General features: G+C 39.4%; 1 protein-coding gene across 1 annotated transcript; it reads left to right on the plus strand.

The window, feature by feature from the left end:
* Positions 1-13803: 13803 nt before the first annotated feature.
* Positions 13804-15576, plus strand: LOC145064342 (uncharacterized). Its single transcript, XM_079011812.1, has 3 exons — positions 13804-13982; positions 14640-15405; positions 15517-15576. The coding sequence occupies exons 1-3, from the start codon at positions 13804-13806 to the stop codon at positions 15574-15576; spliced, it is 1005 nt and encodes a 334-aa protein (XP_078867938.1).
* Positions 15577-16492: the final 916 nt, after the last annotated feature.

Consider the following 16492-nt stretch of genomic DNA (forward strand, 5'->3'; position numbering starts at 1 on the left):
CACTATCGAATACCACTCAACCTCATCTTGTGAGATTGTTTCATCATCATCTTCTTCTGAACGTGGAGAAAGCCCCCTAGTTGTATCTCAAGAAGATAGAATTGGTAATCGCCCTAAGGTCTCCAGGGCTTCCCGGCTGCACATCTTTTCTTCTGAGGAGTTAGACTCCATCCTCTTGCAAGTATCCCAAACACTACAAACACCACTCCATCCGGAGGGCATCTCTTTCGCCCATGCCAGAATTGGGCCGAGGCCAAACTTGACCACGTGTCAAGGAGACCAAGGAAGCCCAGGAAATCCTACTCTGCTTACATCGGTATCATGTGGTTTAGGCACGGTGAGCACTAATGTGCAAGGATTCGTGAACCCAAGGGACACCTTGGTGCGAACACAAGGAATTGACGATGAAGACTCAAATGACTCTTGGAGTCGGTATCAACCAACCACTGATGCTGAAATCAAGAAGTATGTTGCCTTCAAAAGGGCATTCCAAGCCCGCAAGCAGCAGCAGGTCAAACAACAACAACAGAAGGAACAAGAAATTCAATCAGTGACCAGGTACTGGGCAAATGCCATCAGCAACGCCCACACTGCTGCCACAATCCTAAAGGTTCAGACCTGGATGGACCAAATGGCTGAAACTATGCTGAAAGCTCAAACCTCAACCGCAGCCGCAGATACATTTAATGTTCCTCCTACTTCAACTCCTGTTCCACCTACTGCAGTCAACCCATCTCAAGACGAAGAGCCAGCTATTGAACTCAGCTCGGCCCCAACCTTCGGTTTTGACGAAGAAGACATCCAAGAGGTCAACAAACTGAATCCCTCAGATGACGACCTTATGATGTTCGAGGAAGAAGAAGAATCCAGCGATTCTTAGCACTCCACCTCAAAGCCCAAAGAAAAGAAGAAGAAAAAGAAGAAAGATGCTGTCACTCGAAAAGAATTCCTCAACCTTCAAGCCAAAGTTGATCAAATTTTGGCTGCGGTTAAGCCTACCCAACCTCCACCTAAAGATATCCCAGGTCCGCAATCTCTAATTGAGCGCATCGAACGACTTGAAACAAGAGAGTGTATGGCCGCTGAGCGCATCTCTCTCAAAGTCGAGATGCGGATTCGATCTCTTGACAGCAACCGCAGGGCCAACCATCAAGATTTTATGGCCGCAGCGGAACGCCTCATACTACCTTTGAGTCCACGATTTCTATCCTTCATGCCACAATCAACCGAATACAGAAATCCCTCACATCAAACTTTCATGGCCCAGAGATACTTCAGCTCACAAAGGATATTCAAAAGATGCTCTTCAACTCTGCCATTCCAAACAACTCCTAACTGGCCGAATCAATGAAAGCACACTTTGTTGAGGTTTGTGCCAAAGTTAATGGACTCAAATAATGGATTGAGGAAGCACCAGGGTTGCATTCCTCAAGAGGGGGAAATGATAAAGAAGGTGATCGCTCAAATATATCCATCCGTCACAGCCCTCCAATCACCACAAACAAAATTCCCACTCCGCAACCCTCTCCTCCACGATCTCAAAATATTCCATCTCCCCACTCATCACCCAAAAACACCCTAAACAGACCTGTGACTCCTCCTCACCTAAAGAATCTTGAGGAACATATGTCTTTAGAAAGCTCTACAGACTCTCCTGCTACTGCCCAAAGGAAACATGACTGGAAAGCAGCCAAGTTAGCCGAAATTATATGGAGAGAATGCGGTTTTGACACTATGATTGATGAATCACTGATCAACTCATGGGTCAATCCTCTCCGCAGGCTACTTGATGAAGACTACACTCCCTACCTCACATATGCTGAACCACCATCCGATGGTTATTGGGATATTCCAATTTCTCCCAATGCCAAGTATTTTTCTGTTTTTGACTCCTTCGACCACAGTCTTCCTGATCACAAGCGTCTGCCAATGGAATTCGAAAGACTAAGTCGCTTCTATGCGAAGCATGGCTCTTCAGTTGAAAACATTTGGTCTAATGATAGACCATCCGCAGTGAAGAACTACAAGATGCGGAAGTTTATGAAAGCAGACTTTGCTTAATTCACTGTAACCAGAAGAGAGCATGATTACATCCGCACCGAGGCAGACTTCCCCTGCATGAACCCTGAAGAAATATTTCTCATTGCCAAATCCTTCCTTAAGGACACTGTCTGTGACTTTGCGAAGATTGATGCAGACATCCACCCCACCATCCTCAAGAAATTTGGCCTTCCACAACTTGAACCAGTGTCAATGCTTACAGAAGGTTATGAAGAAAGATCTCTAGGTGCAACCAACTTCCCAGAACATGGCATCATATTCAAACGGAAGACAGACAATGTCAAATATTTCATTCCGATGAATGCCATTCATCGCCTGCCCAAGAAGCAACTTGACATCCGCAAGACCGCAGTAGAAAAACCAAAGCACACGACTGCTGAAGTCAAGTTTGAGATCTCGAGAAGAATCATGTGGCTGGAAAATGTTAGAAAATTTCGGTGGATTTTGATCAAGTTTCTCAAACTTGATAACTAAACCAAAGTTAAAGAGGTCACTTAGGGGGAAATTGTTGAAACATAAAAGTGACCCTGTTGAACTTAACTACTGCAACGGTTCAGTACCTGCAACCAATATAGCACCCGGAGTCAATCTCTACAACTGTAACCGCAACCGTTCTCCATCAGTAACCATATCAGCATCCGGAGTATTCAAGTCTTTCCTATCCACAGTCTTAGTTATTTCTTTTACCATGTAATTCACTCTATTGTCCAGCATGCCTTGCACGGCTACTCATAGAGTAGTTCTTTCTAAACTCTATAAATAGACTCTTTCTTATGTATTAAGTACTGGTGATATATGTGAGTTTGAAAACTCTTCACTTCTCAATACACAAGATTTATCATTCAATCATCTTTCTTATCTTCATCAGTTATCTATCTTATTACTCTTTACACTTAAACTGCTACTGAAACATAACCTCTCTTCGGAGCAAGTCTTCTAGACTTAATCACTAAACTTGATCTCGCTTAGTAACTTGGAGTGACTGCATTCCTTGTTATGAATCAGTTTAATGTATTCTTGATATAACTTTTGTCATTTATCTTTCTTTACTTTCCGCAACTAACTATCTAACTATCGAACTATCTAACTTTATTATTGTTGAGCTTTTAGATCCGTAGACATTAACTATTCTGCAACTCACTTGTTCTAACATTTGTTCAAGTGTGTCTCCAAGTTTTTCTCTCAACAAAGGTTACCAGAGGTTCGGCCAAGTATGAGCATACCTTCTCCCTTGCTGATCTACCTAATCTCAATCCTCAAGATTGGATTGTTCTGCAAACTATTCTTCTCTCTGACCCAGTCGAGTATGAGCCAATCATTGATCATCTGAAAAGAATGTTAGTCTACTACATTCTTGAAGTAGCCAAGATGGATCAAGAGACCGCTTCAGTTCTCAGAAAGAAGCCTACAATTTTGCATGTTGGTTCTGCAAACGATGTCAACAAGATGAAAATGGGAAAGATTGACCAGAAGTTGAACTCGGTGATGTTCACCAAGCAAGAAGGTAGGAAATTCCTGTTCGCTCTAACTGATAAACATCTCTTTACTACTTCGTGCTTGGAGTACATTCTGGGAAATATTCACAGATGTAAGCAAAATAGTGAAAGCGATAAGTAGTACTTCACAGAGCTGATAAGATGGTATATCGACTTTCGCCAAGTCTTTCTAGCTGTAATTCCAAGCTTGTTCAAGGTAGTGAAGCGAGCAGCTGTTAATCAACCGAAGTAATGGTCTCGCCCCAATTGCCGCAAAGGGGGAGATTGTTGAGTTCTGAATGTTGCGTCTTTGGGCTCGGTTATAGTTAGCCTAGTTTTGTAACCGGTTTGGGCTTGTCCAAATGTGTTTTGTTTTATTATAGGGTTTTAGTATTTAAGGTGCATGCATGCATCCTTAGTAAAGAGGGCTTTCATTATTTTTCATCATCGTATTGTAAACCCTAGCTCGCCTCTACAGTGGAAGTTCTTAATAGAGCTCTGCTGAGGCGTGACTACGTTTGAATCATTCAGTATTATCTTGATTCCATCTTGTGTTCATTCTTTTTTTTATTATAATTGTTTGTTCTTCATTGATTAACCTGTAAAAGATCTAAACGATCTTAGAGATTTTATCTCTTCATATATATATATATATATATATATATATATATATATATATATATATATATATATATATATATATATATATATATATATATGGATGGACGGATAGAGAGACTGGAATAGAAGTGGGTGAATAGCTGACATGGTAATCCCTTTGTGAAGATGGAGCATGCAAAGAGAACCTAAAAAAAACCTAAAAAAACTTTTTAACAAACAAAGTAAATATCAATTTCAACATGTTTTGCAGGTTGGTGTTGTATGGGTATGTATGTGAGATAAACAACAAAGATGTTGTCATATTAAATGATTGTGGCTTGGCATACTGGAAGGTGTAGCTCGAAAAGGAGGTTGCATAGCCATGTGGTTTCAGTTTTGGTGTTTGTGTCCTCTTTGTATTATGTCGCGGTGCTAGGCCAATATATTATGGGTTGTCATTTAGCGTACCATGAGAATAGGTTATCTCCAAGGAAAACACAGTATCCAGAAGTGGAGCGTCGAGTGTCAGGGTGACCCCTAATCGCCATCTGAATATGTCATCAGTTTGGTAGACTTGGCAGGTGTAATGTGAAGGCCATGGTTGGTGATTTGTTGGAGATATCTGAGGACGCCTTAGAGAAAATTGATTTGTGGTTCACATGGATCATACATGAAGAATCACACTTTTTGGACCATATATGTTATGTCTAGGTGTGTGATAGTGAGGTATTGGAGAGCACCAACAAGGCTGCAGTAGAGGGAGATGTCATACTATGGTTGAACGACAATGACACTGAGCTTGGATCCTATGTCGAGATTTGTTGCACACGGCTTGCAATTTTTCATGTTGGCACAGGTTAAGAATTCATTGACATATTAAGCTTGAGAAAGGATTATACCACTATTTTGATGTTCAACTTGGATGCCTATTAAGTGGTGAAGTTGGCCAAGGTTTGACATTGCAAATTCTTTAGATAATAGATCAATGAAATGCTAAAGAAGAGATGTGCTTGATGCAGTCAAGATGATGTCATTGACATAAAGTAAGAGATATGCCATTTGATTTCCGCGATTATAGAAAAAAAGAGAACTATCAATGTTGGTGATTTTAAATCCGCGTGTTTGAATAAATGTTGCAAACCTTTGGTACTAGGCTTGCGGGGCCTGTTTGAGTTTGTACAAGGATTTTCATAGGCAACATGCCTTTGATGTGTTTTTGGTATCGAAGAACCCGAGTGACTGGAACACGTATACTATTTCATTTAAATCCCCATGTAAGAATGCATTCTTTACATCCAAATGGTGAATAGACCATGATCGTGACACATGAAGGCTATGAACGGCTTGTAACATTTCTGGTTTAACCACTAGACTTAAAGTCTCATTATGGTCTACGCCTACTTGTTGGTATTTACCATTAATTTGTAAGTATGCTTTGTATCTTTCAAGAGTCCAATCAACAGGAAATTTGAGCCAAAACAACCACATACATCGTATAACATGATCATCGTGTGGTCGAGGCACTAGATCCTACGTGTGATTTTCTACTACGACGTTGTATTCATTGGTCATAGATGAGTTCCAGTTAGGATCATAAATTTCGATTTTATAAGATTTAGGTAGGGTGAAATGGTTGGGTCCTTGGAGGTGGTATGGAGATCAAATGGGATTTTGCGTTTAGTGATGTTGGCTCGGGAGCGAGTGGTCAAGGGGAGGGTTGGTGGTGGGGAATGAGGGTTTGGTTGATGATGTGTTAATTGTTAAGAATAAAATTTGTATGATCAAATAGATTCAAATAGGTAAAGAACCAAAAACACAGAAAGAAGATCAAGTTGTGTCGAATGATTAATAAGCACATCCTTAGAATAGCTCGATGAAGAACTGCTACTATAAAGGCTGTGTAGGGTTTACAAGATTGAAAAAAATAGACGATTACAAGATACGGTGCATGCATGCATTATAAATAGTAAAACCCTAATAATAAATAACCAGGTGGACAAGCCAACTCGTTATACAAAAACGGACTAATCGATAAACACAATGACGCAACACATATACAACCAAACAATCTCCCCCTTTGCATCAGTTGAGGCAGAAGACCTTCACTATGGAGTTCGCTTCTGAACTTCAAAAAGTTTCGGAATGATGCTCAACAAGGCCTTACAAACTTGGATATACCAAAGGATCATATCAGAGAAACACTTCTTATCACCTTTATGATTCCCTTTGCTTTTATCCTAAACTCCAAAATATACTGCAGGAAAGAAGTAGAGTAAAGATGCTTACTAGCAAGAACGAAACAAACTTTGTGGAAATCAACATATTTTCGCTCTTTAATTTTAAAAGCCATGCACCAGCCTTCCTTTTATCTTCCCCAGCTTCATTTTGTCAAAATCTACTAGAACTTCTTGGGGGAAAACAACGTCCCTCTTTTGTAGAACAGTTGCAATCTCAACATCCATTTTGCCAATCTCTTGGATGTACAAAACTAACATTCACTTGAGATGAGAAACAACAGGTTCATACTTTTGTTCATTCTTGAGCAACATATTGAACAAAAAAAATCCAATTGTACGGGTTCAAGCAAGGTAGATCAACAAGATTGAATCCGCATACCTGAATTGTACAACATCTAACATCCATAAAATGAGTATTTAGGAAGCTATCAGATTCAATTGGACCTGAAACCTTCACAACAGTTATCTTTTTTGCACTCCAGGTTTCATACTGTAGCTTCATGTGCTTTAAGTAGAAGGAGAAGAGCATATGGTCAACATGGTTTTCAGTCAAAGGAACGCTCACAACTTTGATGAAGCTACGAAACTTGAAGGCTTTCGGTGTTATTGGAAGATCAAGTTGCGAATCTTGTGTATTCTGCAAGTCAAAAGATGCAACAGGATCTAACCAATATTGGAATGGATTGTCAATAGCCTCATTCATTATTCGATCTAAAGTCCACAATGGAAATAAAACCTTCTTGCTTTCCAAAGTGACTTGAGCTTCTCGTTCAGCTTTCTCTATCTCTTGTGCTTCTCTCACAATTTGATTATGTTCATCAATCCGAGCTTCACAAGCTTTCCTTCATTTCAACTCATGCTCATCAGGTTATTCTTCTTATGTTTCATCAATGATCCCTTCATCAGGGATCTTTTCTTTTCTTTTCGAACCCGAAGCTACATTAACCTTCGGTTCATTTTTTGACTTTGGCTTTACAGATGGCTTGACGGTTGTATCGGCTGATTTCAAGGTTTCTTTTTTAGATTGCTTCACAGATTCTCCCCTTTGTTTTAGAAGTGAGCCTGACTCCAAAACACCCTCAATTCTATTGAGCATCACAAACATAGGCCTTAGTTTTTCAGCCAGAAGCTTCTTAACCATGATTGTGATTAGAGAATCATAAGTCTCAATAAATTCTGAGAGCAAGGCGTTCACATCTGCAACATAACTCTTCATCACTGCCTTTTTATATAAGAGTTTGTTAATCTGCTGCTAAGTATGTGCTAGCTTGACAGTTAGAACCTTCACTTTTTCTGTTTTCACTGCGAGCTGATTCATTATTTTGTTCTCCATAGCCAAGTGTTCATGAAGCTTTTCTATTTTGGAAGAGATGGAGGAGTTGAGCTCTAAATTGTCAGATTTGATGCTAGTGCGAACTTCCTCAAGATTATCCTTCTCGGTATGAAGTGTTGATCCAAGATTGAAAAATACTCCATTCGCCTTTGTAGTATTGGATTCGAAAGAGTTCTAAAAATTACTCATAGAGGTTCTAGCATCAGTGATTAGTTTATCAACTTTTTCGGTCGTTTCCTTGCATACCAAAGCAGAAGTCTCAATAGCTTGTTTTGTTTTGTGAAGGTTCGTAGAATGTTCCTTCGTCATCGTTTCAAAGAAGGCCTTCATAGTTTCTTGTGAGTAGTCACCACGAGAGGATGATTTAGTGGGCTCAAGTAATGAATCCAACTTTTTAGATAATGCGTGTAATTGCCCTTTGGTGACTGGAGCTTCATCACCACTCGTTGTCTGGATATTGAACAGACTGTAGGTAAACCCTCCAAAATCGTCTTCATCATCACCATAAATAGTATATGGATAATCTTAGCATAGATGTGAGATGGATGGTGGGGAATGACCAAGACTGAAACCTGACACACCTGCCCCGGCATCAGATGCATTGACAGGCACTAGAGTTTCACTAGTGGCAGTGATTGTGGTTGATGTGGAATCTGTAAAAAGTGGGTGGAGTGGGCAACAGTAACATGGGGTTGCGAAACGCCCATAGGAGGACATGGTGTGATGGTGATGGGAGTGGTAGAGGTAATAGGAGAGCGAGGAGGAGTAAAACTTTGGAAAAAGTCATCTATAATAGGAACAAATGTTGGTATTTGAAAAGTTACCTCTAGGTTCGTTGTCACAGGCTCCAAAACTTGTGGGTGTGAAGTAGCAGCAGTATCAACATGTTCGTGATGAACATTGTCTTGAGCTGAAATATCTGAAATTGTGTTAGACTGTGAATCTTCATGGTCACTTGGTGTGGGAGTACGAGGCTTGCGAGCCACTCACTTTACCTTCTTCTTAAGTGTTTGGGCTTGTTCAGATGGACCAGCTTTTGTAGCTCTTTTCTTTCTGCCCTTCTTTGGTTTGTTAGCCTCTTCAAGTACATTTTGTATCTCATTAGTCATTGGGCGATGTCCGAAGGCTAGAAGAATGATATAGGTTTGCGTGACTTCACTTGTTGTAGTAACATTGTGAAGCATCGCCTCAGGCATTGAGCCTTGAATGAGAATCTTGAATTCTCAACCAAGATGATGTTGGTGGTGTGGAAGATCTAAATGGTGGCCATACTACAACCCTCAATGACTAGGATGTTGACATGATCACTAGCCCTTTGAACCATGAGAGGCCATAAACGAGCACAAAATCTCACTGGGTCTTGTAGTCAAAAGGGTACTTTAGACCAGTTGAGACCAAAACAGTGTCCCGTAATCAAGATTCATTCCTGAAAAGATGTCGTACATAATCGTCATGAAAAGCTTGCTTGCATAATCGGAGCTAGCTACCCTCTCATAGAAACTTTTGAAGATGAGGGTAAATAATCCATTCCACATCAGTGGTAAATTTGGCTTCTTGAACTTTGAGACGATAGTCAAAACCTCCTTGTATCTCATTTTATAAAACATCTCCAAGATTGTAGAGTTGGAGACGGTCTCAGGGTCAACCAGGTCACGAACTTGAGGAAGCCGTAGCAAGCTACATAACTGCGATTACGAGATGTTAGTGATTTCAAAGGTAATCTGTTCCTCCCCTTTTTGGTAGCTTGCAGTAGAATACGCCTTGGACAGATGAACCAAGGGTATGATTTCCAATTTTGTTAGTGAAGAATAGCGGAGACACTCGATGCGAGGTTAAAGAAAACTGTCATACTGGGCAGGATCAAGGTCCAAAATAAGATTCTGGTTTGCCTTGATGTTGAGAAGTGAGGATTGAGCCATATGATACGTGACGGAAGGGGTCTCTGATGAAACCGCCATGGATGCTTGGTGAAGAAGATGATGAACAATAGAGAGAATAATCGTCGGGAGAGTTTTTGATTTCTTTTGAAAGTGGTAATCAATATTGAATCGTCAAATTCCTTTTATATCGTATAGTAAGAGAGAGAAATCCGGCAGTTGGTTGCATCAAATACTGAAAAGTCGCCTAAAAAGGCGTTAGTGTTAGCTGTGACATGAGTTAAAGTGTGTCATTCGGCGTGACATCAACGTCAGTTTCAAATTTTCACGCGCCCAAATCATATCCTTTTAAGATGCCATTTCAGTTACTCCCTTTCGCAGTTGATTCAGTTACACCCTTTCGTAATTAATTTCCATCAATTGTTTTGCGAAACTGAAAGTAATCATGAGTACCATGAACCAGACTTTGGAAAATCACAAGGATCTTCATGCGAGAGTGTGCCAAAGATAAAGAAATAAATCAAGAGAGACTCTAAAGTGTCTGTGTGGTGTCATGTTGAATTATGATCATCTGTTTGTTGAGAAACAATGAAAGTCTTCTTTTCATTAAGCTTAAAAGGTGGCTTCATCTTCATCCAAACTACGAAACTTTACCGAAGTCCGAACGTTCAGATGAAGTACTTGTCTGACCAGTATAACCATAAGAATAACTAAGCTTTGGAATTGTTTACAGTGACTTGGATAGCTATAGAAATCTTAATAAAAAAATAAAAAATGGATCTATTTGGAAGAAACGTCTCAGGAATAGAACATTTCATTAAGATCACACAAAACAAAAAAGAGATTTCATGGTACTGACCATAAAGGTTGACATTCGTTAATTATTTAGTGAATAAGCTAGAACATTTAAATTGTTCACCGTCAATTCGTAAATATGTGTTGGATTTTGGGTTTCACTTAATTCGTCGTGATAACAAATTTAAGATCGTAAACACAGAATTTGTGTAACCATAAACCTCAGTGGTAATATCTTAGAGTGTCAAGGGTTACGTTCATGAATACGAAAGTAATGGGGAAGTAGTGGGAGCTGGTTTCAAAGAAAGAATGTACCACTGCTATGCAAAAGTGACCAATCAGTTAACTCTTAACTCAGTACGAGAAAATCCGTTAAAAATTCATAACTTCTTTATCCGACGTCCGTTTTCATCTGTCTTTTTACCGTTGTGCTACTTTTGACGAGACCTTCGATTCTCGTTTTAGTTGTGTCGGCTAAATATCGTTTGATTTATATATTGAATTTTTAGTTGTCTACTGCTAAACCGAAACTTCAAAAATTCATAACTTCCTCATACGAAGTCAGATTTTGGTGTTCTTTTTGATGAACGTTCTCGTTTTAACATATTCTACAAATTTTATTTAGATTGTTAAGGCTAAAAAGCCTTTTATCGAAAATTCGCTTTTTACACTGAATAGTTTTTTGCCGTTTTATCGCGGATTTTCGACTGGTCATAACTTCTTCGTTATAAGTCGGATTTCAGTGTTCTTTATATTTTTGGAAACCTTTTTACAATCTCTACCACTTGGTTCATCCTAATTATTATTATTGATCAATTTATTTTTTACCAAAATTTGTCTGGTGTCACAGTTTCGCAACCTAAGAGATTCGCAAAGAAAACCTTCAACCGGAATAAGAACCGAAATTGGCAAGGCAGTTATGGCTCTGAAAGGGTGAAAGAAAAAAATGTGAACGATTCGCAGAAGGATGAAGTCAAGAAAGAGAAGAAGCTCATGGGTGACTCCGGATATTATTGCAACTATTTCCATGGCAAAAACCACTTGGCAAAGGAGTGTACGTTTCGAAGGTTAAACGAGAAGAAAGAAGGAGAAGATGATGAGTCTTACCACATGCGAAAGCTTGAGGAGATGAAGAGGAAAAAGAATGTTGATAACTCTATGCCTGCTTTAATTATGCAGGAAAATGCATCTGAAAATCAGTTTGGAGGAGTTAAGATCTGGTCAACAAACTCTAAAGATGACAAGGTTTGTAAACCCACACATGGCTGGGCATTTGTTGCGAAAGAAGAGAGTTCGCAGTTTGGAGGAAGATGCTTAGTGATGACAAATGAAAGGTCACAGACACAGGGGAGTACTACTGAGGGTGAAAGAGGAGAAGATAGCTATTTCACAGCGAGACCAGTCGGTGAACAAATTAATGATGTGAACTGCTGATCAACAAGCTAAACCTAATTCCCGAATCTCTCAATGTACTTCTGTCTAGATACAGAACTGAATTAAATGACCTAAAATTCACATTTTCAAGTATTAGTGATAGTTTAAAAAGAACACGTTTAACAAACTCTATCCTAACTAACGAAATCACCACGGTTTCGTCGATAAGCGATGAGACACGAATGTGGATAGAGAAGATCGAGTGAGATATGTCTAAGTCCAGGGATCAATTAATTTACTTGGAACGAGACAATTTGATGCTGTTAAAACAACATAAGATTTTTTGTTTGATTGCTAAAAGGCTTTACTTTAACATTACTCAGTTACACCTTGATTGTGAGATTAGTGAGAAAATTCACAAGATGATCTTACCATTTCTTGAACAAAAGGAAGATGAAATTGACTGTGATTATTATAAATATGAATCCATAGTTTCATCATAAGAGACTTCTGATGCTTATAGGGTTGGACTGGAAAGAATTGAATCATACATTAAGTCCAAAGACCATAAAAATATGTCAAAACTACTTTTGGATGAAAACGACAAAAAGCAAATAAAATATGATACTATACAAAGATTCGACTCATTGAGTGCCAAATTAAGTTCAGATAATAAAATCAATGCTGAAAATACATCTGAATTTGAAAAGGATAGTGATATGAGCAAAATCTCTCTAGAAGATGAGGTTGATTGCTCAGAATTTGTGAAAGATGAAACTGAACATGCGAACGCTTTAATTTCAGAAAACTAAGTTGAGTTCGCACATATTTCACAAAAAAAAAAAACCTGAAATTTTGAAAGCTAAAGCAATAGTTTTTCCCAAAGTGCAAACTGTCCCTAATCAAGTATTCACCACTAAAGGACTGGATAGAAACCAAATAGTTGAATTAACATCCCTCGTTGATGCTGAAAATAAAGATGGATGTGATGAGTACTTTTGGTGCGCTCCTATAGAAAATGCAGACGAAACGAAGGGTCTGTCAGAAAGGTCTTCGTGGAGAGTGAAAGGAAGATATGTGGCGGAACCACTAAACAATCGCTCAAGCCATGAGAAAGGATGTCCGAGTGGAACAAAGGAAAGTCCAAGTGAACATAAATCATTGAAGGACGAATCTCATGCGAGAAAAGAGAAACCAAAGGTAAACATCCACAAGTCCTCATAGCAACTTACAACGCAAAAACGGCAGAGAATTGTGAGATATCAGAGAAATCTTAATGAAAGGAAGAAATTTTGCCAATCCCAAAATGCCAACTATATTTGCAAGGAAAAATCTTTCAACCGAAATGAGAAAGCCCCTTCGCATGTGAACCCCATACAATATTTGCATTATCACTTTCACAGTTCATAGAACACAAGACAGAAAGTTGTTCAAAAATCCACTTTCTCAAAGACGCCAGTGGAAAAGAAAAGTTAATTTCAAATCCTGAACTTCCATTCAAGAACTCAAACACTAACTCAAAGAACGTTGAAAAGGAGTTCATAAAAGTCCAATTCAAACATAAGCAAAAACAATCTTTTCCAAAAGAAACAAAAGATAAACGGATAAAAGTTTTCACCATAACTAAGAAAGATGAGACCACATTAGTTAAACGTACTTATTTGATTAATTGTTCAAATGCTTTTCTCCTTTCTGTAAAAAGGCTCACAAGGACCCAAGCAACTTTGGGTTCCTAAATCTACTTGATTTTTGTAGGTAATAAGTGATGATCAATTCGACTCTAAATGGTACATCGATAGTGGCTGCTCGCGTCAATGACCGGAAGGAAGGAGGAATTGCGAGAATTTCGTGCTCTCAAGGATGGTGGAAATGTGAAATACGGAAATAATTCTTTTGGAAGGATTATAGGTTATGGAATGATAACGAATGGATATTTTTCGATTCGTAAAGTGGCATATGTAGAATGCTTGCAACACAACCTCATTAGTGTTTCGCAGCTGGTTGTGGGGACGAGCTTAAATGTCTCATTTGATGACTAAGAATCTGAAATTATGGAAAAGAAGATGAAAGCAGTTCTTTTGAAGTCAAAGCATAAAGGCAAAATGTATCCGTTAAATTTGAATCTAATACGAGGGAAACCCGCCATTTGCTTACTCACGAAAGCTCACTCTGACAAAAGCTGCCAATGGCATAGAAGACTCTCGCACCTCAACTTCGAAGATATCAACAAGTTTGTTCTTGGTGATCATGTGTGAGGGCTTCCTATCTTAAAATTCCACAAGGATCATCTATGTGCAGCTTGTGAAATGGGGGAGCAAAACAGAAAAAATCATCCAACATTAGTAAACACGAAAGTCATCGAACCTCTAAAACTGCGACATATAGACCTCTGTGGACCTTCTGCAATCGAAAGTGTTGGTGATAGTAAGTATATTCTTGTAATAGTTGATGATTTTTCACATTTCACTTGGGTGTACTTTATTAAATAAAAATCTGAAGCTACACCAAAACTCAAGGATTTGATAAAGCAAATTGAGCTTAAACTGCAAAAGTTAGTTCGCAATATTCGCAGTGACAATGGGCTGGAATTCAAAAATCAAACATTTAAAGAATTTCTTATTGAAAAGGGAATATCACAAAACTTTTCTGCTCCCTATACTCCACAATAGAACGGCGTAGTTGAAAGACAAAACTGCTCCTTGTGCAAAGCTACAAGAACCATGATGTCATTCACATGCCTACCTCTCTATTTCTGGGCAGATGTCATCGCAACTGCATGCTTTACCCAAAACAGATCCATCCTAAATAAGTGATTTTCAATTACTCCTTATGAAATCATCAATAATCGTAAACCTAACATTAAGTTTTTCTGTGTATTTGGTTCTAGGTGTTTCATCTTGAACTCCAAGGAACAACATAACAAATTCGAAGAGAAAGCTGATGAGGGTATATTTGTGGGATATTCATTGACCTCTAATGCATATAACGTTCATTACAAACGATCTAAAAAGATGGAAGAAACCTACTATGTCACAATTGACGACAACTACCTGAAGATGATTCAGTTGAATGAGAGTCAATCGAAGGAAATCTTTCCTAAGCCATGTCCAGTCATGATTCCTTTTGCCAATATGTATGAGGAATTCATGTTACTCTTTGATGAGCCAGAGAATGCCATTTCATCTGAATCAAAAGCAACTGACAAAAAAGAAGACGAATTGAAGAAAATAATCGACGTCGTTGCGAAGGATTTTCCACAGCAACCATCATGCGCGAACATCCCTAATGACGCGAACACTACATTCCAGGGGGAAAATTCTGACATCAATGCAGGTCCTCAGGGGGAGCTATCTACACCACAAGATACGATCATTCCATCACAGGGGGAGGGTTTTACTTCATCTTTCTCTTTTGTACCACCCTCTAATAAAGATAACTCACCTCCCATAATGACTCATGAACCTCCATTCATAGGAGATACTTCAATTCCTGAAGAAGAGGACCTCTCATCATTCGAGGGGAAGAATAAAGATGTGAATGATGATTCAGATGCTCAATCAGAATTCCAAGAAGTAAATGTTGAAGTGGATCCCTATTATGCTCCAAACTATCCTCCTCTAACCAAATGGACCAGAGATCACCCAAGAACCCAAGTAATCGGCGAATCTTCTGCAAGAGTTCTTACAAGATCTCAGCAAAAAGCGAAACAAACTGCATTATTCTCTAAAGTGGAATTTTGTATGTTTAACACATTCGTTTCCAAGGTTGTACCCAAAACAGTTAACGTTGCTCTCGATCATTATGATTGGGTGCAAGCGATGTAAGACAAACTCAATGAGTTGGAGGCTAGTTCTGTAACACCCCGTTTTTCAAATAAATAAATAAATGTATAGAAGTCCTAAAATGAATAATAATTGAGCGAGGCGATAGTTTTGAGGAGTTAAAAGTAATAATTACAGAAGTCAGGGTGCGTTTGGTAATTAATGGACTTAAATGGAAAAGATTTGAGGGCTTAAGATTTTATTGGTAATTTAGGGATCTATTTTGTAAAGATGTATGGGATCAGGGTTTAAAAAGAAAGTTTTGGATTCAGTTTGTAAAGATTTATGGGGGCAGGGTTTGTTTGGTATGTTCTGGATGTAAGTTGAAAAGATTCCATGGGGAGGGACCAAAACTGTAATTATGGGAAAGTTGTTATATTGGAGGCAGGTATAAAACCCTTGTGAAACCCTAACCCTAAGGATAGAGAGAGGCAACCGTCACCCCCCCATCTTCCTTGCTCCAGCCGTCATCGCCGACCTTCCCTTGTTTCTCCGATCATGAGCCACCTGGTGTGCTGAGCACCGCCATAACCCGCTGCCAGTGAGGTCACGAACAGCCAAGGTAGGACCGTCGAAGGCCGAGTATGGAGAGTTGTTGTCGCTGGTTCCGTTCCGACCACCGTCACTGCTGGGATCGTTCCACACAGCCGTTGAGCCGCCTCTCCGTGTTTCTTTCTTCTTCTTCTATTACTCAGTCAGCCAATGAACACCGCCGACCGCCAGACTGTCGAAGAAGGTCGCCATTGCGATGTTGCTATCGGAGAACCGTTTGCCACCCATGGTGGCTGAGTTGGGAAAGTTTTAGTCTCCGGATCGTGGTTGCGTGTGATTGCTATTCGTTTGCTCAGATTTGGAACAAGAAAGACCACCGCCACCACCATTGGGTGGTGGCTAGCATCACAACCGCCGCTGTTGTTGC

Source organism: Lactuca serriola, chromosome 7, assembly GCF_051521515.1.
Source record: "Lactuca serriola cultivar US96UC23 chromosome 7, Lser_US96UC23_V15, whole genome shotgun sequence".
Classification (NCBI taxonomy): Eukaryota; Viridiplantae; Streptophyta; class Magnoliopsida; order Asterales; family Asteraceae; genus Lactuca; species Lactuca serriola.

What these genes read in the sequence shown, in the direction of transcription:
- LOC145064342 (XM_079011812.1), top strand. Translation starts at nt 13,804, where the DNA reads ATGGAAAAGAAGATGAAAGCAGTTCTTTTGAAGTCAAAGCATAAAGGC. An exon ending in AACTTCGAAGATATCAACAA is followed by an intron (nt 13,983 to 14,639) that starts GTTTGTTCTTGG and finishes ATTTGGTTCTAG; the next exon opens with GTGTTTCATCTTGAACTCCA. An exon ending in GAGATCACCCAAGAACCCAA is followed by an intron (nt 15,406 to 15,516) that starts GTAATCGGCGAA and finishes TTCGTTTCCAAG; the next exon opens with GTTGTACCCAAAACAGTTAA.